This window comes from Archocentrus centrarchus, chromosome 16 (assembly GCF_007364275.1).
Source record: "Archocentrus centrarchus isolate MPI-CPG fArcCen1 chromosome 16, fArcCen1, whole genome shotgun sequence".
NCBI classification, from domain to species: Eukaryota; Metazoa; Chordata; class Actinopteri; order Cichliformes; family Cichlidae; genus Archocentrus; species Archocentrus centrarchus.
The window spans coordinates 34,024,969-34,049,272 of record NC_044361.1 but is presented as its reverse complement, the minus strand read 5'-3'; the positions used below and the strand labels follow the sequence as shown (position 1 = coordinate 34,049,272).

Sequence of the window (24,304 nt, the reverse complement as noted above, 5' to 3'; positions counted from 1 at the left end):
TGAAGTTGAAGTGCTGCCTGTCTCCACTGTGGACCCTTGAGCCCCCCTTTCTAGCTGTGCCTGTGCTGCCTGTGCGACGCCTGCAGGGGGCGCTGCAGCCCGCTCCCTCCGCTCAGCCGGTGTGTGCGTGTGTGTGAGTGTGTGTGAGGCTTCCCCCGCTATAAAACTGGGAGAGGTGGCTGGAAGCTGGAAAGGCTCTCCAGCAGCCACAGAAGGAGGAAGAGGAGGAGGAAACCGAGGAGGAGGAGGAGGATGGTGAAGCCGTGCGTCCGTGCGCGCAGCTGATCTCAGTTCAGTCCGTCTGAGCTGAGAGAGGAAACTTTCGGATGCTTTTCTCGCTCTGGAGCTGCTTCTTCTCCACGAACATCTGATCAGGTAAAAACAAGCGCAGAAACTCTGAGCTTCACCTTCCTGAGGATTTACTCACATTTCTCTTTTATTTTGTTTGCACTCTGTAATCTTCATGAGAGGCGATGGAATCAAAGCTCAGACTGTGGACTCCCTCCCTCCGTGACTCTGAGGACCTCAGAGTCAAATCATTCACTTTCATTTTCTTCTTATCATGTTTTTAGTTTGTGCTCATTTTAAAGTGCCAGTTTTTGCATCAAATTGCTTAAAAAACGTTTGAATTGTTCCAGTGTAAATTTTGGAGCGCTCCTATTGGCCGAATGCTTTTCAGATATCTGGAAATGAGGCAGAATGGGACTATTTACTGAGTGCTGTGGACATGAAAGGAGCGGGCTTTTATTTTGAAATATTTCGCAGGTTTTCTTTCTTTTTGAGATGTTCGCTCCGGCTGAGGGAGCATCACAGCTATTGATTTATGATCCCACAGAGAGCTCTCTGTGGACTTTTTTTTTTTTTTTTTACCAATATTTGGATAATGAGGAAAAGCTTTATTAGCTCTGACTCATCAGAGCGCAGTGAGGCTGAAGCCTTTAATAGAAAACACCGAGAAGAGTTTATCCTCAGTCACTGTGTGTTTGGTTCATTAATCGATAAGATGGATAATTATTTAAAATATGAATGGCATACACAGAGTGATCAGTTATTAACATTTAAGAAGAAGAAGAAGAAGGGAATTTCTCATTTGATCAATAAACCATTAGTTATCATTTATTCTTTAACATATTTTATAGCATGTTGATGTTTTCTGCGTGGGTTTCATTCAGATGATTTGCAGGCGTGTGTGTCGTGCAGGTTTCTCTCGTGGTTTGTTGTGTGAATCTTCTGCCTGCTCGGTGTTGTTGGAGCAGGTTACACAGCAGCACCTTCTAATCTCTCTGCTCCTGCGCTGATGACCTCACGAGCACATTATTTTGTGGTCAGGTTTTTGCTTCTTTCGTGTATCTTTGTGATAGTTTGTGGTGCTCTGTGGACATGATATTGCTCAAGCCGGAAGAAAAATCTATCAGCCTGATTTCTGTGTTTTGCGGTGTGAGCGGACGGTGAGGACCTTGAGAGGAAACTTTAAGATTTTCTTTGAAGTTCCGCTGATTCGCAGCACGGAGGTGATGAGATGAAGAACAGCGATGAAATGCTCGGGGATGTAAAAACCTGTGAAACACGAGCAGATAAATGTGTGCTGCAGCTGCATAATCAGACATTAAATTCAGCTAAAAATATCTGGTTACAGTGCCAGTGAACGCCTCACGGGGCCTCGGGGCCGCAGCTTCCACTGAGCTCACATCCTCAGGATTTATTTTATTATTTTTTCAGGATGAGAAAAGTTCAAAGTTCCAAATTAATTTTTTCTAATCTTATTTCTAAACTACGTTTTAAGTTGTACTTACAGGCTGGAGAAGCCGTAAAGCTGATGCTTCGCTCTGAGTGTTGGCTGGAGTGCATTTCATTCATTTCTTGGTGATCTTCAGGCTGATATGATTTGACGATGTTCTGCTTTCGGCATGTGAGAAAGCATGAAAACCAGATCATCAAGCAAAATGTTGTTCGGAGCAGTGTTCATTTTGACAGCAAATTTTGATTTAGTTTTAGTCATAATTTTGTATCTGAATAGTTTTAGTTTTAGTCGATGAAATTATCATAAGAATACAGTCGACTAAATCTACAGTCGATTTAGTCGACTAAAATATAAAGGGTGTAAAATGTAAATGCTTTTTCTTCAGTTCCCTTGAATTAGTCATTATACACACTTAGAAAAAATTAAACATTTATTCAAAGTTATGGAATATTATTAATAACATTAACGTTAGCGTTTCACCTGCTTCCCACACACCTGATCATTAACACACCTTACTGAGATAATAGGAGCGTTTTACAGCAGGACGCTCTGAAAGGTACAGGGCAGTGTTCAGGACTACGATTAGGAAAGGCTGATCCACCGCGGTGTGGAGATTTTCTCTAAACGCAAACGCTAAGCTGGGAAAAACACTTTACCCTGCATGACATTAAAATGCTGACCTTTGCATGGAGATCTGGGTGACTGGTTGTTTACATTTGTCGTGTTTTTACCCGAGATAGTCGCCCCACATGGTTGACACATTGTTTTCAGTGGCGGCGCCAGGGGGGTGCTAGGAGGTGCTATAGCTCCCCCTGGAAAAGTCATAGGACCTCGTAGCACCCTCAAGAAAATAGCTTGTGTCTGTGGGTGTTGAGAACTGAAAGAACAAATGATCCTTCATCATAGCACCCTCAGTAAAATGCTTAGCCCCCCCCCCCCCCCCGCCCCAGCACCTGCAGAAAAACATTTCTGGAGCTGCCACTGATCGTTTTGTTTTGCATCGAAGGACAAATGTGTCCATACATCGGCTCTTCTCTTTCTCCCTGCTGACATTGTTTACATAACTTAGTTCTATCGGAAGTAAAGACAAATCACAGGCTAGTTTGGTCTTCCCGGGTTTAGAGAAAATTTGCGCACCTGTGCGTTTAATTGGATGTTTTCCTAACTTCTCCTGCTCTGTCACAAAATTCAATAAGTTCTGATTGGATTTCGTCCCCGCCAAGCATTTTCATCTCGTTTTCATTCGTTGACGAAAGTGTCAATTGATTTTGTTATAGTTTTTATCATTTTAGGTAGTTTTTATTTGGTTATCGTCTCGTTATCGTCATGAAAAAAAGGGTCGTTGACGAAAACTTTGACGAAAATATTTCGTCAATGAAATTAACACTGGTTCAGAGGAGTAGGTCAGTGAGTTTCGCCTACATTACTGCCGGTGGTTTTTCCAGTTTGACCTCGGATTTCTACAAATTTTTATTTACAAAAAAAAAAAAAAAAAAAAAAGCAGTTGGAGCAGCACAGAGGTATTCTCATAATCTCTCCACTGTGGCCCGGGTCTGCCCCAGGGCCTCTTCCCATTGGGACATGCTCAAAATTCCTGACCTCAGTGGCATCCTGGTCAGAAGCTGAACCACCTCAACTGGCTCCCTTCAATGTGGAGGAGGAGCGGCTCTACTCTGAGCTGCTCCCAAACAAACAAGCTCCGCACCCTTTGCCAAAGGCTGAGCCCAGGCAGCCCTGGGGGGCCTCATTTCTGCTGATTGTTCTTCTGGTTACTACCCAAAGCTACCATAGGGTAGAAAAGTAGATCGAGGGGTAAATTCACCCAGCCGCTTCACACTTGGCTGTGACAAAAGGCAAATAATGTCACACAAAATAATCAACTTTGTGAAGGTGGAATTTACATAAAATGAGCACTTTAAAGTGCAGGCTGTTGTAGCTATGTGCTGTCACCAGGGGGCAGTGTCGGTAAACATGAAGCGCGCTCTGCAAAGACAAACTGTTATAGCATAAAGTATGTGTCGTCTGCTTTTAGGGTGCAGATTCAATGATTCTGCTAGCAAAGCATTAAGCCATGAAATCTCCACCGTTGCTGCAGTGTAGCCCTTCTGTTACATAATTATTATTATATAATTATTGTGAAGTCACATGCATTACTGCCACCTGCTGGTGGTGTCACATACATGAAACAACTGATTTGGGTCTGTCAGCTCCCTCATAGGAAGTGAACATAATATTAGCAAGGCTTTCTTTGTAATGCACTAAAACAGGGGCGTTAGTTCACTTCAGTTAATGGGCCACATATCTGATCTCACATTACATGATACATGAAACTATTGCATGATATCGGACTTTTCTTTGAATGAAATTCAAGTAAATGCTGAGAGTCCAAAAGACTTCCATTTACACAACACACAGAACGGCTAAATCAGTGTAATTTCAATAATATGTTTTTTTATTGTATGATTTGAGCAGTTTATCAAGAGATTGAAATGCTTTTAGTTTTCCACATATTTTCATGTTCGTGTAGCGATGCCAACAGCAGGAACGGCTGGTCTTTTGTTGGGAGGGGGGTTAATCCATGTTCTCAGGGAGTATTTTCGGCAGTGGGACAGGAGTCTGTGGGTCATCCCTCACTATATTCTGACCCTTCAGTATAATTTTACAGTGACTCTCTGTAGAGCCTATGACGTACCCAGTTTTTCACAGCTTCACAGAGCATCGTGTTATTCATACAGCAGGTGAGAATGACAATGAGGCACTCTGACCGAGGAGGCTGTGACTGAGTGGAAGAAATCAGCTGATCACACGGTGCTGTTCACTCAAAGACCAACAGAGCCTCAGATCTCACGGCTTGGGATGGAGCCCTCGCCATAGCAACAGCTGCTCATGGGTACTGTAGTACAGAGCAGTGAAGAGTGCAATGCCTGATAGCCTCTTTTTTCTCTTCAGTACAGAAAAAACACAGACTGTAGATGAAAGATGGACTTAGACTTGAAGTCCCAGTTTTAGCTTCTGGGTCTGTCATAATGTTTTTTTTTTTTTTCCCCTTTGGGAGCTGAGAGTGACCAACTAAAATTCAAGAATTTCTCTCACCAAAGTTGGAGCTCAGCCTTCTTGGATGGTCTGCTAGTCCAATGAAGCCACAGCAGTCGTATTATTGGTCAGATAACTGCTTCAAAAATGCTCCAAAAGGGTCCAACAGATGTAAATGAGTATACAACGTGCAGACCTGTTCCAGCAGGCTCCAGGTCCAGCGGTCCAGTTCAGGGACTCCACTTAGCTGAGGTGAAGCCGAGCAGACAGCTAGCAGCTACAGCCGCCTGTGTCACCATCCACCTGTCAGTCAAAGAGGCCACGCCTCTAATAATGCAAACTTTAAGTCTTAATTGAATTGGGTGCATTCCTATGAGACCACACAGTGTTTTGTATCAGGCTGTAAACATATTTATTTCTGCTATGAAGCTTTTGGGAGTCTGTGGGGACCGACTCGCTGCTGGAGCCCCTAGTGAACATTAGAGGAACTGCAGCTTTTGGTGTTAAAAAGTTAATGACTAAAAAATGCATTTCAATAACAATCAGCCAATCACAGAGCTTCCTGTGCTGGTGATGATTTGTCATCTTATTTTTGTTTCCTTCCTACTTTTTTTTCACCTGTAGTTGTGAATTAAAATGTAATTCATTCAGGTATTTCAATGAATTATTGACACTTTGTCTTAAACTTCAAAGGCTCAGAGTGAATCTCATAACATTTAGATTCAGGCTGGTGATGCCGAGTGCTACAGAGCTGTCAGCAAACTTGTTAAAAAGGCTCCAACACTGAATAAATCCCACATTAACACCAATCCAGTCGATTTCTAAGCAGCCATAAGTTTGTTTGCGTTGTGCTGCTCTTGGAGACAAACTGCTGCAAATAAGGAACACGATGACTGGAGCTGATCTGGGTTGTTTAAGCCGTGTGAACACAGAGGTAACAGTGAATAATGCATGAACTCCAAGCAGCTGTCCTGTTTTTGCATCCTGCCCTGAATGCAGAATAATGCACTGCAGTCATGAATCACAGGAGCCAAATATTGAGCACCACGAAGGTTCACTCATTCCAATTCACTCCAATTAAAGTCGCTCACTTCAGTCGAGCTCCTGTCTCTCTGTCCTTACTCGCTCATCCCTGAGATTTACCAGCAACTCTCAGCGATTTAGTTTCCGGATGAGACAAAAAACTTTGGGCAATTTATGGTACTGTGCAAAAGTTTTCAGCCACCCCTCATCCAAGGAGCCAGACTTTCCTGTAGTTACCGCGCCCACCGATAAGTGGAGGGAGGTTATGTTTTTGTTTGCATCGGTCTGTCTGTTAGTGGGACGACTCGGACAATTATGAACAGATATTGATGAAAATTTCTGAAGTTGCTGAGGATAGTATAAGGAACAGTTGATTAGATTTTGGTGGTGATCCAGATCATGATGTGGATCCAGGATTTTGTAAAAGGATTCTTTACCGGGTGAAGTATGTGCTCTACTGAGTGCCCTTCTAGTTTTTCAAAGTGCTCTTGAGCAACAGTTCTTTCAGAGTTTTCTTTGGACATCAGCTGCTTTTTCACTTATTTTCAGCCCAGTCCTTATACCTGACTGTTTAGTTTGATTTGTTTTCCACTTCGCTCTGACACATGAATCATTCAAGCATAAAAAGACTCCTAACTCAGTGTTATATCTGCACCTGGAATAATGATTAAGCTGTGGATGAGAGCCACCTGGGAGAATTTTAAAATGAGTTTTTAAAATTTTTCTTCCTCTCATTATTTTTCAAATTGTGATCGAATTTGATTTCCAACCAGTTAACATTGTAAATAAAAGTAAATCACAGCCATAAAACAAAAAATACTCCACTGAAACTCAGCCAGACATGAAAAGTGATTTTTAGCTTGGGTGTAAAACTGATGTGGGTGCAGTTTTGAGCAGAGCTTAAATGAGGATATTTCCCTGGAATTCTAAAGTTGTGAAGGATCAAAATGCTGGAAAATTCATTAAAATTCCACATTTAGACCCATCACTTTGTACGCTGAAAACATGGTCAAATTTTGCATGGCTTCATTAAACATACTAAAGATAATGTTCAAAAGAAATCAGCTGATTCTGAGGCATCAAGTGTAGACACTGACTGTAAATGCCATGCTTGCTTTTATGCAGCCTGAGTCCAGAAGAGGGCAATGTAGGAAGGAAAGGGTTAAAGTGTTAAACCTGCGCACCTGCACCGCAGCACGGAGCAGCGTCTGCCTGCATATGTATGTACTGATGCAGCTTCTGGGTCTGGAAGCCATTCTTTCTGATGACAGACTCAAAAGAAGTCAGATTGCTGAATGAGCCCACTGCAGGTTCCAGCTCCACAGTCTCGTTCTGCGGTCAGTGATGTTTGTTCTGCTCTGAGCTCAGCTTAGTGGTTCTCCACCTGCAGCAGGTTCTTCTTAACCTTTCAGAAACTGAGGAGAGAGCCTGTGGAGAGAGCTGAACGAAGCGCCTCAAGAACCGCCACATGTGGAAACATGAAAGCAGAAGGAAGTGATTAACTGTTAGCAGTGACTGAACTTTCTAAATAAAAGCAGTAACTGTAGCTGGAATCAGCTGATAACAGGTTGACAGCATTTGAATCAGGAGCCTTGAAGTGTAATAACTGAGTGACTTCGGTGCTTCATGGGATTGTTGACCTTTGAGGAGAACACATAATAATATTTAATAAGCCTGTAACAGGATATTGTGACTTTCCTTCTGCTGCAGTGTGGGCTGCAGCTGATGTCGTGTTTGGGACAAACTGACCCTGAATCACCTCTCTGGGTCCATGAAATAGTAAAGCAGACTGTGTTTTCCTCTCTGGCCTGTCCTCCCTGCAGTCTGCATGAAGCTGATAGCTTTTATTCTTCCACACAAACATTTTATTTGCTCATCGCTGAGCTGAAACCAGCGCCGTTACTCAGAAACCGCCGCCGTCAGTGAGCAGAGCGCCGAGCTCACGCCTCTGAATGACATGAATTATTAACTGGGTTGTGGTGTTGCAGCTGCACTGGGATCTGTGTGATGTGATTTTCACGAGCGTCTCTTTAATCTGCTGTTGGATGTCAGCGTGCAGCGAGCCTCAGCAGGTGGGAGGATTCAGCTGGAGCTGCATCCACCTGCACACCTCACACTGTAATTTAGAGCAGAATGACTTCACTGCTGTCTGCAGGTCAGAGAAGACTGATGAGGAGCTACACATGCAAGCAAGAACATACCAGCAACTCTATAACTGTCCATGTGGCGTTTCAGCTGCCTTTTCAAGCATCATTATGTTCCTCACAAACATTTTAACTCCCATGTTCACTCACGTACCTACATCTGGCAGACCCACAGTTCATTAGAGCAGCATTTCATTATCATCCAGACTGTTTTCATTTATCCACTCACTGCATCCTGCTCTGTGCAGTGTTTCCTACACACTTTACTCTGTAGCCTCACCTTGCATTGTAATATCATGCCTTCAGTATCCGTCCATTGCATGCAAGAAGTCCTCTGGCAGCTGCTGCAGTATCGGCCATTGAGACATAACGGTCCCGTTACAGAAACCAACCGATCCGTTAATCAGAGCTCAGAGTGGCGTACACGACTCTGCTTCCCGTCACATTGGGAATGTTGACTTTTGCAGGTTTTTTGTTTTGCACTTCATTTTATTTTAGCTTACTCTCTGGTTATGTTTAGGCAGCAAAGGTCTTAAGTAGCTTTAGGTACTAAAAAGTTCCTGGTTAGATTTACAATAATCATAAAATTAACAATGTTTATTTGTATAGCATTTATCAAAACTGATGTTACAAAGTGCTTCATAGAAACACAGAATAAATGAAGTAGGAAGAAATTATAAAAATTTTCATATCACTTCAGATTGTCCAAAAGCATAAGAATAAGATACAGTTTGATCTGAATTTGAGAAATAAATTAAATTAACTTAAAAATCCAAAAGTTCAAAGAATAAGATAGAGACAAATAAAAGCAACAAAGTGGCGAGAAACAATAAGGCATTTGGTGGCTGAAATGGGACAAACTGCACGTTGTATACTCATTTACATTTGAATTGTAATTCCTCGTTGACCTCACGTGGGCCCATCAGGGCAGGATGGAGCCTGTGGGCCGTGCAGCTGTCACGGTCTGTTCTTTGGCTTTAGTTTCAATCATTGTTGTAGGTTTTTGTTATTGTTTCTATGATTATTCTCATACTGAGTTCTGTTAGAATCACTGTTGTGCTTTGAGTTCAATCATGTTCTGATATTTATTAGTTTAATCTCTCCAGTGGCTCCTTGTATATCCTCATCAAGTCTCTGTGTCAGGTGTTTCCCTGTTAAGTTACTTCCTGGTTTATTTTGTAGTCCTTTGCCTCCTGTACTTTGCCCCCAGCTGTACTTCCTTTGTCTCATTGTCATTGATAAGTTTCTCCTTGTTTTCCTAGCTCTATCTCATCCCCCTGATTAGCCCTTTGTGCATGTGTGTGTGTCTGTGTGTGTGTGTGTGTGTGTGTGTGTGTGTGTGTGTGTGTGTGTGAGTGAGTATGAGTATATATATATTCCTGTTACTCCTTTGTTTGTTGTCACAGCATCTGTTACCCTCCCCTGTGTGTTAAAGCCTGCTTCAGTGTCGTTCCCTTCAGCTCATTGATTTTGTGGCATTTTGGACTTTAAATTGCTTTTTGTGATTCAGTCTGTGTTGGAGTTTGCATTTGGGTCCTCTCCTCATTTTACATTACATGAAACACACACTCTCAGATACACACTTAGGACCAATTTAGAATCACCAATTAACCTTACAGTGACAGCTGGGATATTCTCCTGCCCTGAGCAACCCTGAATTGCATAAACAGTGGAGAAGATGGATGGATGGATGCATGGTTTGATGCTTGGACGGACGGATGGATGGATGGATGTATGCATGCATGCAGGCCCTGGGGATAAAAACCTCTGCCACAGATTTGCTGATACAAAATTATGCACTGAATGGTTCTAATTACCAGTGTTGCAAAAGATCAGCAGGCAGCACGTGGATGGATGGTGAAAGATCAGCGTCTCATTTCAGGTCTTGAACACCTCCATGTGACTGTTCCTGGATAAGTATATGGTGGAACTGACATCTTGCTCCACAACATTTAAATAAGCTTGATAACACATATCTGTGCACACCTGCTACTTCATTTACAGCTCACTTTGGCTAAACTACAGCATCATTATGCAAACTGCAGCTGTAAATATGTCTATTAATCCTCAATATATTGATTGAGACTTAAAGTCACTCTTTCAAAGCAGTCAAATCAATAAGAGTGCATCTTTTTTTTTTTTTTTTTTTTTAAAGCAGCAGCTTATTGAACAGCTTGTTTAACTTATTTTTATATAGATTTTTGTACTGCTGATAAAAAGCTGCAGAGGCTGACAATAGTGATGTTTTTGGGAGCTTGTCTCTGGTCACAAAAATGACAGGTTGGCCCGTGTATGTGGGAGGAGGTCGGGGTAGCTGCTAGCAGTCCACCTGAAACTTTAGCTTTGAGCCAAACTGTGATCTTTACCTCGACCTCACAAAAACCTTACTCTCAAATTATTCTGCAGCAGTAATTTCTAACAGTTTGTCTGTTGCAGGTCTTGCTTTTACAGGTCAGAAAGGCAGTCAAACAACATGTTTGCTCTTTAGATTTAGTAATCCAGGCTTTTTTTCTCCAGCCTCTCTTGTACCCTCTGGACCGGCAGCGCTGCCTGACGGTGAAACGTGAACACGAATCAGCCGCTGGATGTTCTGCATTAAGTTTAAGCTGCTGAAAACTTTGGAGCTGAAAACTTTCTGTGTGGAGTTCGAGTGACAGTGAAGGTGACACTGTGTGTGCTGGAGATGTGGTGATGCATTAAAAGAGCTGAGTGAAGAGAGTCAAAGGTCATTTTTTCTCCAGGGTCTCTGCGAGCTGCAGCTCATTAAAACAGGCTGAACAGGAGACAGTGGCAGGTTCACTGAAGGAGAGAAACAATGTGGAAGCTGAGGTTTGTTTTATCTGGAGAACGGAGAGAAACGCTCCATTAGATCAACTCGTGTGACACCTGATGATTTAATGCCTGGAGCAGCATGAATTTATGATGTCCACATCCCTATGCAGGAATCATGAGAGAGGAAAATTATTTAAAAAGTGTGACAAAAAGTTAATAAACTGTCTCTGAGCTGAGTCCCTGAGGTGATTGCAGGCAGTGGGTCTGTAACAGTGATATGGATCTTCTGCGTTTTCATGTTTTGTGTGCAGCCAAACTGAAAAAAAAAAAAATCTACCTGAAAGTGAAGATGTTTCCTTTCCAGTCATAACAGGAAAAAAAACCAAAATATCTTCAAAATACATTTGGTGTTTTTGCAAAATGTAAAAAACGCCACGTGGTCAGACAAGTCTAAAAATGAGCTGTCGATGATTCAATTCAATTTTATTTATATAAATCACAACAAACAGTCGCCTCAAGGCGCTTTGTATTGTGGGTAAAGAGCCTACAATAATACAGAGAAAACCCAACAGTCAAAACGACCCCCTATGAGCAGCACTTGGTGACAGTGGGAAGGATGATGCAGGTGGACCAATCACAGCACTGAAATCTAAACATGTGAGCTGTGACCTGAAAGGTTGTCATGCAGATTTTTGAAGCAGAGCAGTAATAACCAACTCCTCTGTGCTGTGCGTGGGTGTAAATCACAACGGATTTGGATGAAATGTATCTCATAATGATCTTTAGAGTCTTATCTGTTTGCTGATTGTGACACATTTTTGAAAAACCGGTGTTTGGTGTATTGCTATCTCAAAGCTTTGACACTGAATAGAAATTTCTTTCCGCATTGCTGAAAAAATGTAAGATGAGATCTGATTGATCATAAAATTTCAAAATATTCCTGCACAGGCAGCATGTCCACATTTTGAGGTAAAGTGTCGCCTCAGCCTGTGACTCAAAATGCTAATCCTCTCATTGTGACTTTTCCAAGAAAGAACATTGATCTTTTTGTATTAATAAAACCATTTTATTGAGACATTTGGATTATAAAAGTTATATAAAATATTTTCATGTAGGTAATATATTTGATGCTATCAGTTAAGAGAAATTATTGATGAAAGTAGACTGTTCAGGCTGGTGTTGGATGAGGGCCTTTGTGTGCACAGGTGGCCTTGCTACTGTAATGTCACCTGCTGGTTTGTGGGCTCTGCAGTTTGAAGGTTAGTGTTTTAGAAGCTGCCATGTTGGGTTTTTTTGGAGGATATTTGGACAGTAGGCTGTAATGTTGAGTTATCTGCTAATGCTAGCTAGCTCTGTTAGCGTGTGGGATCCATAGACTGTATGGGAGTGTCACACAGTCACAGATACCTGCTAATTAGTACTAAGTAAAATCCAGATAAAGTCGTGCAGCACGGACTTCTTCATGCCTCAGCACAGACAGGGATGTGCTCAGTCCTGCAAAGTCAACTTCAAACTGTTCTGTTGCAGTTTTGCAAGACAAAGTAACAAATTTCCTGCAACGTTTCCACCGACGACACCAACAATGCTGAGTGACGAGTTAACTCTGTTTTTTATGTTAATGCTGTGAGAGAGGTGAACTAAAATGAAGTTAACTAATCAAAAGGTACATGTAGAACTTATGAAAATATTTCTGAAAATATTTTGAGGGAACTAGTTGAGGCAACGCATTGCATTATTTATTTATTTAGTTTATTCCTGCCACTGCCTGCTTTTAACATGTTCCTGTTCCTTTCTTTTACAATAAAAGTTCCAGACATACGAACTGACACTGTTGCCAAATCCTCAGTAAGGAAAGTAGCTATTGGCTGTTCTAAAATTTAATTCAATTCAATTTTACTTATATAGCACCAAATCACAACACACAGTCGCCTTAAGGTGCTTTATATTATAAGGTAAAGACCCTACAATAATTACAGAGAAAACCCAACAGTCAACATGACCCCTATGAGCAAACCTTTGGCGACAGTGGGAAGGAAAAACTTCCTTTTAACAGGAAGAAACCTCCAGCAGATCCAGGCTCAGGGAGGGGCTGCAACTGGTTGGGGCTGAGGGGAGAGAGACAGGACAAAAGACATAAAGTCACTATATGATGTCATGACATAATTGCATAATTGGTCATTTACATGTAGAAAAAACAAACAAAAAAATTTATATATATATATATATATATATATATATATATATATATGCTAGCTTAAATGTCCCTGTAAAAAGTGCTGACACACTGATCACTGATCAGTGTGTCATTGGCAATGCAGGGGTTACTGCACAGGTCTTGGCCTGCATGGCAGCCAGGTTGGAGCACTATTTACCTGCGGGCCATTAATAATAGCTATATGAATATATATTACACAATGTTTAGAACTACAAATGAACTTTATGAAGTAACTTCATGACTTTAATGCTTTGCCTGGACCCACATTACATAAATCAGTTTTGTCCCGTGCGATTGATAGCGCTACATTCAATCCTCCTCTTTTATCTGGGCCACTGTTCCCAAGAAACCTTGCTGTCGGCTGTCTCAAAGGTCACTAAAGGTCGGGTGGGGTCCCCCCTTCCCCGCGTTCAAGCGTGTTCCAGGTGATGCGTACAACGGGACGCTTCTGTATGTAGCTGTATGTACACAAAACAGGGTGACAGCAGAGGATTTCAGGTTTCCGGCTTTTCTCCCAAGCTCTCCAAAAGTCGCCAGCCTCACCAGAAAAAGTAACTAAATTTGTCGCTAGTTGCTTTTTGGAAAAAAGTTGCTGGGGGGTCTGAAAAGCCTCTAAATCTAGCGACAATGTCACTAAGGTGGCAACACTGCCCACCGAATGACGGCTGTACATAGCATGGCTTATAAAAGTGTGTCAAAGACAGATTCTAGGACTCAAATAAAATGTATTCTTTGATTTTTCGAGCTGTGAAGTCAAAGCTGGTTTGGTGATCCATGATCAGAAATGTTGGTTTAAAAGCAAAGACAGGAGAGAGGGCACTGCAGTACATGAAATCAACTTTAACAGTTACATGAAGAAATAGAAACAAGAAAAAAATATACAATGTAGGTTTCTTTATTACACTGACATCAGTGTAAACAATACACAGAAATGAGGTCACAATAACTCAGTGGTTTTAATCCAACACTGTCGCACAGATCAGGTCGTGACAGTTCTGTTCAGTTCTCCGGGATTACAGGATACGTCTGTCTTTTGGGGCTGTATCCTCACTGAGTGTGGCTGACAGGAGGAGCTGAGCACTGTGACAACAGAGAAGTAGCTTCTCTTGTAACTTTAATTTATTATAAGCTGTTGCCCAAAGAAACAAAGACCTCTATTGTTGTCATCCACTCTGATATTTTGGGGTTCTGGTTGAAGCCATTTTCAATAAAACATGTGACTGCACTGAAAATGACCAGCAATCAGCAGACCGGTTCTTCACTTGATTTCTGTCCCCAAAACATTCTCCCAAATAGATTTCAGCTTTGAGAGGACAATTATCAGAATATACACACGTTCTCCAGCTTTTACCAACCATAAACCTTCAGGTGTGTGCTCTCCTCTTAGATGCCTCTAAGACCGGTCAGTCAAAGAGCCGACACAGGCGGCTGAGGCTGCTAGCTGTCTGCTAGGCCTCACCTCAGCTAACTGGAGTCCCTGAACTGGACCTCTGGACTGTGTTTGTGCTGTTGGAGCCTTTTGGGGCATTATAATGCAATTATCTGACCAATTATATGGCTGCTGTGTGGGTCATTGGAATAACAGAGTATTCAAGAAGGCTGAGCGTGTCATGACCAAATCCCATGCTGGGTTTCAGATGTGGTTTTAGATGTTTGGGTTGGTTTTGAACTTATTTTTAGGTATTTTTAACTTTTTTTTTTTAACAGAACTTTTTACGAGTCTTCTCTGAATTTTCTTTAAAAGTGTGTTCTGTCTTCATGTAGTCTCAGTTAGGGCTGCAACTAAAGATTATTTTGGTAGTCAACTAATGTGTCACCTGACCTCACCTGTTCAGGCCTGCGCACCTGTTAATATCACCTTGCTGTCTCTTCACTCGTTAGCTAACATAACTGATATGGTGGCGCTTAGCAAGCATCGTCCATGAGAGCTTGTTTCCAACAGGTAAACTAACAAAAACATTAATGCACAAACATTAACAGGGTATCAGTGACGCACTAACTCTCTAAAACGTACCGATCCAGGCCTGACATCACAGCGACAGGGTGCCGGAGCGCCACCATCGTTACGTTCTTCACGTTACGTTCTTCTTCATTAGTATTGTTATTGGCAGACAATGGAGGCAATACTGCCTCCATATCTTCCTGTACTGTATTGCAGTTACAAAATCATGTGTGTGGTTTTTAGAATATTATGCTTCAACACTAAAATTCCACATCGACTAATTTTTATAGTCGACATCATTGATTATGTTGACGAATCGTTGCAGCCCTAGCCTCAGTCTGGCTTCATGATGGTGAGATCAGGGTTCTGGATTAGGAATGGGATAGGGAAGGCTCAGTAATGGGTCAGTCTGTCATTTGCAGGGCGACTTGGCAATCAGTGAAGATCAAACATCTCCCTCATGGTTTTAGTGCTGAGAGTCTTAAAAGCTCTATAAAAAGACTCATAAGGAGCACTTGATTTATCTGTTATAAAATCCATCGATTGGCGACCTGAACCAGTAAAACTTGACCCTCTACACAGAAAGAACAGATCTGTGGCCTGGTTCTGAAATATCATCCTTCCTTCCATTCTTCCTCAGGGCTGTAACCTGAGCCAGCAGTGTGAGGAGGATACTTTATATTTTTATTAGAAGATAAGTGTAACTTCCTCCTGTGGTGTGCTTCGGTTACCACAACCTCACTCTGCCTGGGGTTAATCAGATGAGCCCGAGTGCTGCTGATGGGATAATGGAGGGAGGCGATGGGGTGATTGGTTGGGAGTCAAGATGGAGATATGATCGCTCTGTCCTGACCCAGCAGAAATGGCTTCCTGTCAGGGCGGAGTTTATCGGCCAGGAGGTTTTTATCAGCCATGGAGACGATAGGTCTAAAGATCTGAGTGCTCATTAAAGACTGAGGAGCTTTACACATAAATATGTGAGTTTTATTTCTTGAAAAAGTCCTTTCATTTATTTCATCCTTATATGTACATGAGCTGAGGTGTTTCCAGGCCAGCTGAGAGTCTTGACCTCTCCAGCGTTTCCTGGGTCTACCAAGCCGTCTCCTCCTCGTAGAACATGCTAGGAACACCTCACCTTACAGAGGTCAAGACTCCCAGGCCAGCTGAGAGTCTTGACCTCTCCAGCGTTTCCTGGGTCTACCAAGCCGTCTCCTCCTCGTAGAACATGCTAGGAACACCTCACCTTACAGAGGCCTCACCAACCTCCTTGTGGCTTTGAAACATTTGCAAACAATTACCATCTAATTTATAAATGCAGACAGACTGCTAACGCTTCAAAATCATTCTGATCCGGTTTGTGCCAATGAGTGCAACTCATGTGTGATGTGTCTCTTTGCAACAGGGGACTCAACTCACCTGTTTGTACCTATTATTCCTACATAAAAGCAAGACTGCCAAGTGCATATGTCATTTTTCAGTTAAACTGCCAGCTGCATCACTATCTGTGGAGGAATTTCTGTTTCAAATCTCAACCTGGAGTGGGCAGTCCACCCTTTTCCAGCTGAGAAACATGACCTCAGACTCAGAGGTGTTATTTCATCCCAGCTGCTTCAAACTGACCCTGTTTGAGGTGAATTTGTGGGATTGGTAGGCTATGTTTTTGCAAACTGAGGGGATTTCATGTTTCATGATTTAAGGACTACTGTCCCTTCAAAAGGGAACTATATTATATTGTGGGTAAAGTTACATACACCGATCAAGTGTAACATTATGACCACCTGCCCAACAGGTGTATTGGTCCCTTTTTGCTATCAAAACAGCTGTGACCCATCGAGGCACAGGCTCTACTAGACCCCTGAAGCTGTGCTGTGGTATCTGGCACCAAGATGTTGGCAGCAGATCCTTTACGTCCCTTAAGATGCGAGGTGGGGCCTTCATGGATCTTCATGGTTTTGGCAGCAAAGGGGGACTAACACAGCTTTCAGGCCCCTCTTCTGTGGAACCAGCTCCCAGCTTGGATTCAGAGACAGACACCCTCTCTATTTCTAAGATTAGGCTGAAAACTTTCCTTTTTGATAAAGCTTGTAGTTAGGGCTGGATCAGGTGACCCTGAACCCTCCTTTAGTTATCCTGCAATAGGCATAGGGTGCTGGGGGGTTCCCACGATGATTAGTGTTTCTTCTTCAATCACGTGCCCATTGTAGCCGCTTTTGACAGTGGACAGGGGTCAGCATGGGCACCCTGACTGGTCTGTGGCTATGCAGCCCCATACACTACAAACTGCAATGCACTGTGTATTCTGACACCTTTCTATCAGAACCAGCATTAACTTTTTCAGCAATTTGAGCGACGTTAGCTCGTCTGTTGGATTGGATTACACGGGCCAGCCTTCAATCCCCACATGCATCCATGAGCCTTAGCAGCCTGTGACTCTGCTGGTGGTTCACTGCCCTTCCTTCCTTGGACCACTTTTAATAGATACTGACCACTGCAGACTGGGGACACCCCACAATAGCTGCAGTTTTGCAGATGCTGTGACCCAGTTGCCAAGCCATCACAACTGGGCCCTCATCAACCTCACTCAAATCTTTATGCTTGAACTTTTTTTGTGTTTCTAGCACATCGAGGACAAAAAGTTCACTTGCTCCCAAATATATCCCACCAACTAACAGGTACCATGATGAAGAGATGATCAGTGTTATTCACTTCACCTGCCAGTGGTCACAATGTTGCCTGATCAGAGTACTTTACAATCAGAACAAGTTGGAGATAATTTGGGAAAGTCTTTTACAAAATGATGGGAAACTGAAGGCATTTTGGAAAAGAAAGGGCACTGAATGTGAAACCTATTGAAATGCTTTGAAATATGGACAACATGAGTATAAATGGATTATGTTTTATATGATATTACAAAAAGTGAAATTAAGAAATTTGGAAGAAAGTCAACATTTCCTGAAATCAAAAACATTTTTAGTGACAACTTTTTTCTTTTAGAATTTTTTTGGGGAAAAAAAAACACCAATAATTTGAGAGAGGACATGAGGGTCCTCACAGGAATAGAAATAAAAATGCATCTTGTCTTATGATCAAATTAACTTAAACAACTCAGTCAATGCAGCGTGACAATGAGAGGTCAGTTATTATAAACAGCATGTCCAGATGTGTGAATTAATTATGTGAGCATCATTTTGAACATAATGTGGTAATTTCTTCTACACAGTATAATTAGATTCATCTAGCTGAATATGAGTTATTTCATCAAATACAATTAAATGCATGTAATGAATAAAATGACACCAGGGATAAAATAAACTCTCTTCCAATTTAATTAACACTACTTTAGCGACTTACTCTGGCTGTTGGTTGCATTCATTCCAACTCTGACAGACGATTTCCATGCAATTATAGTATGCAAATCAGTTATGAAATTGAATCACTCTGATGCTGGGAAATGTCTTGTAAAGTTATTATAAAAGTTCTCCTGCCTGTCTGTTAGAAAGAGGATGACCTGAAATCATTTATGTTACTGCAGCTGAATGTTTAGCGCTTCAGTGTATTTGGCTGCAGTTCCTCTCATGTCCACTAGATGCTGATGTGCTCAAAAGGCGACACTACGGACATTAATGAGAAAACCTGTAACTTAACCTCTATCTACAACACAACAAAAGTCCCAACAGTTTTTTTTTTTACTACACAAATCAGTTTAAAATGAAATATTAAAGGAAGTTTTAAAGCCAACAAAATATTATTGCTTCATTCTGTTATTAATACCGGAGCTTTATGAAAGCTGGAGCTGATTGAGCTGAGTCTCTGAACAGGTTGTTCCCTCTTTTTTTTTTTCTCTAGCATTACTTATAGAAGTTTTACTCTGGTTTGTGGTAACATATTCGTCGTAGGTTTTGTGATGTCACAGAAGGCAGTTTGCTGGGCCTCCTACTTTTATTTATTCAACATACTCCATCACATTTGTAACCTTTGAAGCTCTTTTAATAGCTTATTGTTTTGTCCTTTTTTTCTGCAGTAATTTAACGTGTGGATGGCCACTTCCTCATTCACCAACTGTCCTCCATCTTTCCTCCTCTCTCTTTTTTCTTCATTCATGTGCTCCTCAAAGCACTCCTTCCATCTTCACTTGTTAGATTATTTCCATTTCTGTCCTTAATCACTCTAACCTGCTGCACATCCTTTCCAGCTCAATCGCTCTGCTTAACCAATCAATGCAGGTCCTGTTCTCCTTCCTTAGCGTTTAACCTCGCATTTAACTCGCTATAAGCTTTTTCCTTTGCTGTACATCTAGCATTCCAGTACTCCTGTCTACTTTCCTTATCAATTTATCCGAGCTTGGGACCAGCACTAGGAGTACCCTGACTTGTAGCTACCCCTGTGGCTGGGTTATACCCGCTCAGCAACCCAAACCACCAAATCCATAACAGGCTTGGCAGGCTTGCTAGCTTTAGTCAGAGAGTGGAATTGACCACTAGAAGGAGTTCCTCGCAAGACTTTGTGATGCTTATAGCAGTTTTATTTTGCAGTTTGGATTTACTTCTACTGGGGATATTACTGTCTGGTTCTGGTTTTTGTTGGAGAGCATCAGCCCTTGAACCTGAAGCCTCCCTTACATTGATCCTCCCTATGCAGAAATTTTTATTTGTACTATTGGAAGCATTCTAAGATAATTGAACCCTATCCCCTACCGTCAGAAAAGGGGTTACCTTAGGAGGCAGCTGGACTCTTGCAAGATTCACAATATAATGCTAGAACCCATTTTGCCATTCTTGAAGTTATACCACAGTTGTTTGGCCCAATCAGCACAATCCAAATATCTAATCACCACTATTTAAAATGTTTGTACAAAAACCTTTAACATACCTGCAAGAGATGTAAAATTTTCTTACAAAAACCGCAAAAAAGTTTTCAAACAAAAGCTTGCTGCCTTTCAGAGGTCTTCAGATCACCCGTTTGCAGCAGGAACTCAGGGCAGGTGCAAGGAATGACTTTCTAATCCGCTCTTTCAGTCTTCCTGTTTCCACTGCAGGATCAGCTGGACTCATGCTAATGTTGCTGAACCACATCATCAGTTCCACATGCATCAAAACAACACAACAATGGAGGAAACCAACATGGTTGATGACTTGCTAGTTGTTATGTTAGATTGCATGAAAACTGTATGTTGTTGATGCCAGTGTTTAAGTGAAGACTGGTCTGCTGCTCTTCATCCTGCTTCTGCTCGGCTGCTGAATTTTAAAAATGGTGTTTGTGGTAAGTTTAGCTGGCAGCTGGTGGGCTGCTCAGAAGAATCTGCCCTGGAGAGCATTTTTCTCAGCCTGAAACAGGTTGTACAGGCCTGGATCTTCTCTGCTCAGAACATGGTATGGCTCACTGGATCTTGCAGTGGGAAATGCGCTGATATTTGCTCTTTGCTGATGATGTTTTGAAGTTACTCCAGATAGACAGCTCATACATGTCTTTGTGGCCATTTGATATTGTTTCTATTGAACTCTGACAGCCAAATGTTCACAGGGGGACCTGAACTACCAAATATGAATAATATGCACATCTTTTTCAAATTGTCACTGAAAGTGGTTAATCCTGGCGAACTTTTGCATTTCTTCTTCAGACTTCCTGTCCCACCTCCACCATGAGTGACATCTACGAGTCCGCGGCCAACTCTCTGGGTTTGTTCAGCAGTCCCTGCCTCACCAAAGTGGAGCTAAGACTCACCTGTAAAGGGATCTCAGACCGGGACGCTCTGTCCAAACCTGACCCCTGTGTCGTGCTCAACATGCAGTCCCATGGACAGTGGATGGAGGTACGACAACCACACTGACCTCTGACCCCCTGGTTTCTAATGGCTTTAATGGTCTCTTGTAGTCATCCATTTGCACCATGTTTTGTGATGTACCTGTTTACTGAAGCCTCTTTCTGAAGCTTGATTTAGATTTGATTAGTTTGGGGGTTTAGTTGTGGTGTGATATTATTGCACGCTGTCAAACCTGTCAGTAACGATCATACTGCGCCACAAAAATCACTTCACATATCAGGCAGTTTGGGAGCTTTTAGGGTTTAGGGCTAAAGTTAGTCAGGTACAGAAGGGTTAAGGTTAGGGTTTGTTGTTACCTGGCAGCCTGGTCTCACAGTCAGGAAACGGTCATCGATTTGTTCGTGTTTGTGGACACAAACTGTCACAATCTTTTGTGACAGCAGGACTTTGTGACTGTTGTGTTTCAGTAGGAAGTAGAGCTCATGTCTGCAGCATGCATTTTGTCCAGATAAAGAGGGGAATGTGTTACCATGGCAACCAAAAAAATGGATGTATTTTAACTGTAACTGAGATCTTTATTCAAACCTCACCCTGTCGTTATCAAGTCCTGACCCTAAACAAAGTCATTTCAGTGCCTAAACCTAAAAAAATGAAGTTTGCAGTGCAGTAAAACTCAGATGTTTACTGTGATTACACAAACATTATGTAGGAGCAGGTGATGATATTACTGATCTGCACATAACTGGACATGAATAACTGGAGCTTATCATATCATATCATATCATATCATATCATATCATATCATATCATATCATATCATATCATATCATATCATATCATATCATATCATATCATATCATATGATTATATGATATTTCTGCCCAGGCAGCTCATTCTCTTTCTCTCTGCACTTTCTTTAAAAATAAAACACATTTTGGGGTCAACTTGAACTGTAAAAGTGAGGTCAGAGGTCAAATGTGACATGATATTTGGATATGTGATATTTAGAATCACCATAAAAGAGCATCATTTCCTAAATGTTGCCACTACAAACAAAGGCAGCAGAATTTGAAGCAGTTTTATGAAAGAAAAGGTCAGAGGTCCAAATTAGCGTGATATTAATAATCCTCCATATATATTACCTATATGCTGTCAATACAAACAGTGGCAGTAAGAAGTAGTTTTAAATAGCTCTGTAAAGCATTATTTTCACTTTGACCCTCAGGTCAATCTGTTGGGGAGGTCAGAGGTCAAATGTGACATGTTGTAAATCTTTATACAGTACTTTCTACACACACTAACAACACACACCACACATGTAAGAATCACAGTTTCTGAGTTATGAGCCTTTTAGTCAATTTTGGATCAATAAATCAAGTTGACCTTGAAGACCTCGGTGGATGTGAGCCAGACTTTAATGGATTGTTAACATGACCTCTGACCTCTGCACCCCTGCACAGTTTTATCTGGATTCATTCAGAACTTTTCGAGCTATCTGTCATGATCCTGGGGTTTGAGCCAGCGTTTTGCAGTTTGGACTTGAGCTTTTCTTCACTTTGTTTCTTAAGTTATGGTTCATTTCTCATCTCTGTATTTTTCTCTGTTCTTATTATCCAGAGTTTAGTTTTCTTTACCTGTCTCATGTTCACCTTAGGTCCCGTCTGAGTGACTGTATGTTTCCCTCTGTGTTTGTCATGTTTTGTCAAGTCTACGTGTGTGTCATGGTCACTTCCTGTTTTATTTTGATGGTCTTCTGTTCCCTGTATGTTGTGTTTTGTTTTGCTTCCTGCCTCCACTTCCCTCAGTATCCCTTTTGTATGTAAGCCCTGAGTTTTCCTCTGCTTGTTGTTGCATCCTCATCATTGTCGTCATCGCTGTTGTCATGACTTCTCTGCTGTGTTATGTTCATGTTCACGTTCATGTCTCCATCCAGGTCCTTGATTTAATTTGGAGCGAAGCCATTTAAGGCTTTAGAGTTATTAGTAAGAAGCAGGTACAGTATATATGATTCAGAGTTAAAGAAACTGATTTCCTCTGACCAGCGGTCTCTGCAGGAAGCATGACGGCATTTTTCCTCTTTTATTTTCCTCGCCTTTGTTGTGTGGCTGATTTGTGTCCACGGCTGTTGTGATCGTTCCCAGAGATGAATGGATGTTAGCATCTGTGTTGATTTTTTTGTCCTCGGGACATTATCAGCTTCCTGTCACATTAATGTCAGTGCTGCTGATTAAAGGAACCTGAGCGCTTTCACCTGCAGACAGTGACATCGGTCCTGCTGCTCGGCTGTCTGTCCCTGCAGCGGGAATAAAGATCCATCAAATACCTTTGGTTTAATTTTGTCTCGCTCTGTGCCTTCACGCTGTTCACTTCAAAGCCTAAAGCCACAGTAAATGTGTCGTGTAGGAGTATTTAACGGTCTGAAATGTGCTGAGAGGTGAATGAGCAGCTGCTGGGTGAAATAAATAAGGTGAGCCTTGAGGGAAGAGAATCAAATAAACAGCGAAATACGAAAAACTCACCAGAGTCTCACTGTTTTCTTGTTCTTTGCTTTTTCCCTCTTTGTGGGCCTCGGGTTAAATAAAGAACAGAACTCAACACTGGGAGCTTTGGAAAACACGAGAAGCACACAGAGTAACACGAGAGGGGGTGTGAAGTCAAGTCCATTCTGATTATAAAGCACATTTTAAAACAAGGGATGCTGAACTAAAGTGCTCCCCAGGCACACTCATTTACATTCCTGGAAGCCAAAAATCCACTTTCAGGACACAGAATTCCCATAAAACGAGCTACATAATAAAAAATGAATACCAGGCAAAAGTCAAAGTAATGATAAAGTTGTGATAAATAGTATATAGAATAGCATAAAAAGAAAACTCTTGGATAAGATTGAAAAATAAGAATACATACAAAACCACATTCAACCAAAACAGTGAAAACAGTCAAATAGAAGAGCAGTAAAAAACCTTTCCGGTGAGCCAGACCATGAGGTAGCTCAGACTTGCCTCAAAGCTGCTTTAAAATGGTCTGTTGTTGAATGGGTTCTTATGGGAGCAATGCCAGCAAAGGATGAGTCGCCTCTGGTTTTTAGGCGTAAACAGGGAACCGAGAGAAGCTGCTGGGACGATGACCTCAGCGACTTGGAGGCAAAACGCAGAGTTAAAAGATCTGAGATATACTGTGGAGCTAACCATGGAGGGCTTCAAGAACAAATAAAAAAAATTAAATTTTATTTGAAACTTCACAGGTAGCCAGCATAGGACTGATGTACTGCTAGAAGTTGAGCACCATCTACTGAGAGAGTGGGATTTTATACAGGTAGTTGGAGTAGTCAGGTGAGAGGTGATGAAGGCGTGGAGAACTAAATCCTTTAGTGGCAAAAAAAATTGTTAAAAGGACCTATCCATAAAACACCGAGATGTTTAACCAGAAGGTGGATGTATGTGGACAAAGGACCATGAGTGAGGATCTCTGTAGAGCTGGTGGAGCCAAATAAAAAAAGCTGCATTTTTGCTGTTATTCAGCTGAAGGAATATTTTTTTCCATCCAGGCTTTCAGTTCACTGAAACAGTAAAAGAAAAGATGGTCAGGACTATTTATACACTGAGAGCTGACTGAAAACGAGACGGGCGGAAACAATCAGGAGGAGACGCAGACAGGAAGTCAGCAGTTCATG

The 24,304-nt window shown here is 41.8% G+C and overlaps 1 protein-coding gene across 1 annotated transcript in view; it reads left to right on the top strand.

Annotated features, from left to right (window-relative positions):
• Positions 1-208: 208 nt before the first annotated feature.
• The window catches only part of cpne4a (copine IVa), a 100,346-nt gene continuing 76,250 nt past the window's right edge, over positions 209-24,304 (top strand). The window contains exons 1-2 of the mRNA XM_030749479.1: positions 209-375; positions 20,488-20,679. Of these exons, the coding sequence (XP_030605339.1) occupies positions 20,509-20,679 (171 nt within the window). The 5' untranslated portion in view covers positions 209-375; positions 20,488-20,508. The remainder of the gene's footprint in view (positions 376-20,487; positions 20,680-24,304) is intronic.